A 3,038-nucleotide genomic window follows, 5' to 3' on the forward strand; every position below is an offset into this window, starting at 1 on the left:
CACTCGATATTTACAGTCCTATTGTTATGGCATCTGTGAAAATCTGCTTAGAGTCCAAAATCGACTTGCATGTTTTCCATATCGAGGGGAAGAAAAATGTTATTGCTGATGCCCTCTCAAGGCGGGCTTTTGGCATTGCGCGCTCATATATGCCAGATCTCTCAATCAGAGAATTCACACCTCTGCTGGATATGTCAGGGGCGGCTAAGGTATGAAGCATCAACAAGGCCCATCGACCAAACAGCCCACCCATGAAAAATGGTCGATGGAACACCTGATGGGTGAACGGGCTCGTGCCTTGGGTGCCTCCCTGGAGCGGAGCACCCACAAAACTTACACATCTGCCTTTATGTCCTACACTACTTTTTGCGATACTCACGACTTCCTGCTAAAGCCATCCGAAAACACTCTCAGTTTCTACATTGTTTACATGTGCCATTACATCCAACCTTCCTCCATCAAGAGCTACCTGTCAGGGATCTGTGTGGAATTGGAAGGCGCCTGGCCAGAGATTCATACAATCAGGAACTCGCCTTTTGTTTCACGTTGCCTTAGTGGCTGTATGAAGCTGCACAACACCCCCAGCATTCGGAAGAGGGCTCTAACGGAGGAAGACCTCATTCTCATCCAAAATAGCTTGCCACAACCTCCTTCCCACGACGACAAATTATTCATTGCAATGACCTTCACTGGCTGGCATTGTTTAATGAGATTGGGGGAACTCATGGACCCGGACTCCACCGCTTTATGCAATTTCCGAAAGACCATTTGTCGTCGCTCAGTGCACTTTCATAAAGTTCCTTGACCTCACATTTCATTCATCTTGCCTATGCACAAAGCGGTGTAGGAATATAAAAGTTACAACACTAAAACAACCAGAAACCATCACAGAAAATTGGATAAAAATCATACAACCTCCACGGACCAGAAATAAAAATAGGAATAAAATCATAACTCAACAAAATGAATTGAAATAAAATATCGGAAAAATACTGAAGAACAGAGTCGATGGAGCGAGTATCTACGCGAACTTTCAAGTCTAGGAATTAAAATATGGTCCAGAAAATGAAGAAAAACAGCAAATAAACTCACATGAAAACAAAAACAAGGTTTCCTGTATCAAATAAAATATTAGAAATTCGTGGTAACGTGGGAAAATAGTTTTACGAACGTACGAAACGAATGACAAAGAGAAATCGGAAGGAAATCAAGGCATTCATATAATGAAAAATGGTCGGGTACGAGGAAAAGATGAAAGAATTGGAAATATTTATATGAGGAAAATAGGGAAAAATATGAATCTTTGTCGGTCTTAAAGAGTTGAAGTATAGGTCTGTGTACAAAAAGATTTCATGTTAAAATCTGAAGAATTGAGGGAGAAATGGATTTAACAAGATTAAAAAACACTTGCAGAGAAGACTGGCCCAAACATCCTGAGTTTGTGGTAAAAACGGATGAGCTAGAAATGCGAAACTAAAGAGTTTGAGTCCAGGAACAAGGCATAATTTATCCAGAATTAATCGTAGGAAAATGGATGAGCTAATGCCAAAGCAATCTGGAGAACCTCAAAATTAAATCTTGAAAAATTCATATCTTCATAAATAATCCTTGTAGTTTACTGTTGTTTATACCGACGGAAAGCTACACTCTTAAGCTAACAAATAACCCCATGACATGTGACCTAGAATAAAGTGAGTAAACAAGGGTAAACAAGGTCATGATGGGTGTTAGGCAATGCAATTGGCTAATTCCCACACCAAAACTTCCAGAAAGTTCTAGAAGCAGAATGGGATGCTGATCGCTTACATAAGAGGATTGCTAAGCTCAATATAAGATTACTCAGCAATGTAAATAGTAAAGTGACATGTGAAAACAGAGCCCTTAGGAAAGGTATAAAAGACCGCATTTTCTGGTCTGACCCCTCTTCCTTCTTTACTCCTCTCCCCTACGTGCTCTGGCTCATAGGTCATAAGGCGTCCTAATAAAAATTAAGTTTTATTAGTATAAGTGTGCAGTTCAGATCACATCTGAGTAAAAGTGATCAACCCTCAGTAAAAAGTTAAGAAGAAGTTAAGAAATAGTGACGTTGAGTCAAGTCGGTTGGAGTCGCTCCGAGTTAAAAGTGACAAGACAGAGGTGAAACGACTGAAAATAGTAGGTCTATAGCGTGATTTTCGTGTGGAACAATCAGGTAGACAAGTGAATTGAACCCTGAGAGTTTCATACACACACAAATAATCAGTAACACATACAAATATCAATACACAAAGCAACCAAAACGCTACAGTGGTTGAGTTAAAGTACCAATACTAACATATAAGTATCAGAAGAAAGAACAGCCTTTTATAGGACTTCTGTTCTCCTCCTTCAGCGGATCGGTTGTTTGAGGGATCCACAATCGTTCTAGAGGGGCGCAAGAACCGACTGGACCCATTGTCAGCTTTCGCTCAGTACCTAATATCGCACGACCATAGTTTCCCCCACCTGCCTGAACTCTGGCTAACTGAGAAGGGCACAGTCCCAACACGCTTGTGGTTCTTGAATCATCTGCATGCTGTATTGCCAAACGAAAATGTCAGCGGTCACTCTCTACACTCTGGGGGTGCCACCGCGCTTGTGCTTGCTGGAACGCCACTGCCTCGTATCCAATTGATCGGGTGCTGGTCTTCTGAAGCCTTCCTCATTTACAACATCCACCCCCTCCATCCACCAGAATAGACCTGGGAAGATACGGGTCATGCGTGGCTTGCTGCGCTTTGCCTAATATACTATGGGCCACTTGGCCGTCTCCCACTACAACCAGTAACACCTGATTAGTTATTGTTTAATGTTTTCATTTCACAGGACTAATCATGGGGCTACGATCAGACCCAACCCAGCTCATGCTGAGGTTTCCTCCACTTGATCATATCCTGCCGCTCCTGTCCTAGCACTGCCCACTCCCCTTTGCTGCTCCTACCAATCACGAGTTGCCATGCAACCTGACTTCTCAATGAGTCTAGGTTTTTGCCTCAGCTGTACGCTGGGTGTTCTGGTGC

General features: G+C 42.5%; 1 protein-coding gene across 1 annotated transcript; it reads left to right on the forward strand.

Moving 5' to 3' along the window:
• Positions 1-349: 349 nt before the first annotated feature.
• Positions 350-2,718, forward strand: EI90DRAFT_2924266 (uncharacterized protein; the record flags this gene model as incomplete). Its single annotated transcript, XM_039054855.1, has 2 exons — positions 350-796; positions 2,350-2,718. 2 exons carry the CDS (start codon positions 350-352, stop codon positions 2,716-2,718), a joined length of 816 nt encoding a protein of 271 aa, XP_038914629.1.
• Positions 2,719-3,038: the final 320 nt, after the last annotated feature.

Source organism: Cantharellus anzutake (genome assembly GCF_015039405.1).
Source record: "Cantharellus anzutake strain C23 chromosome Unknown EI90scaffold_32, whole genome shotgun sequence".
Classification (NCBI taxonomy): Eukaryota; Fungi; Basidiomycota; class Agaricomycetes; order Cantharellales; family Hydnaceae; genus Cantharellus; species Cantharellus anzutake.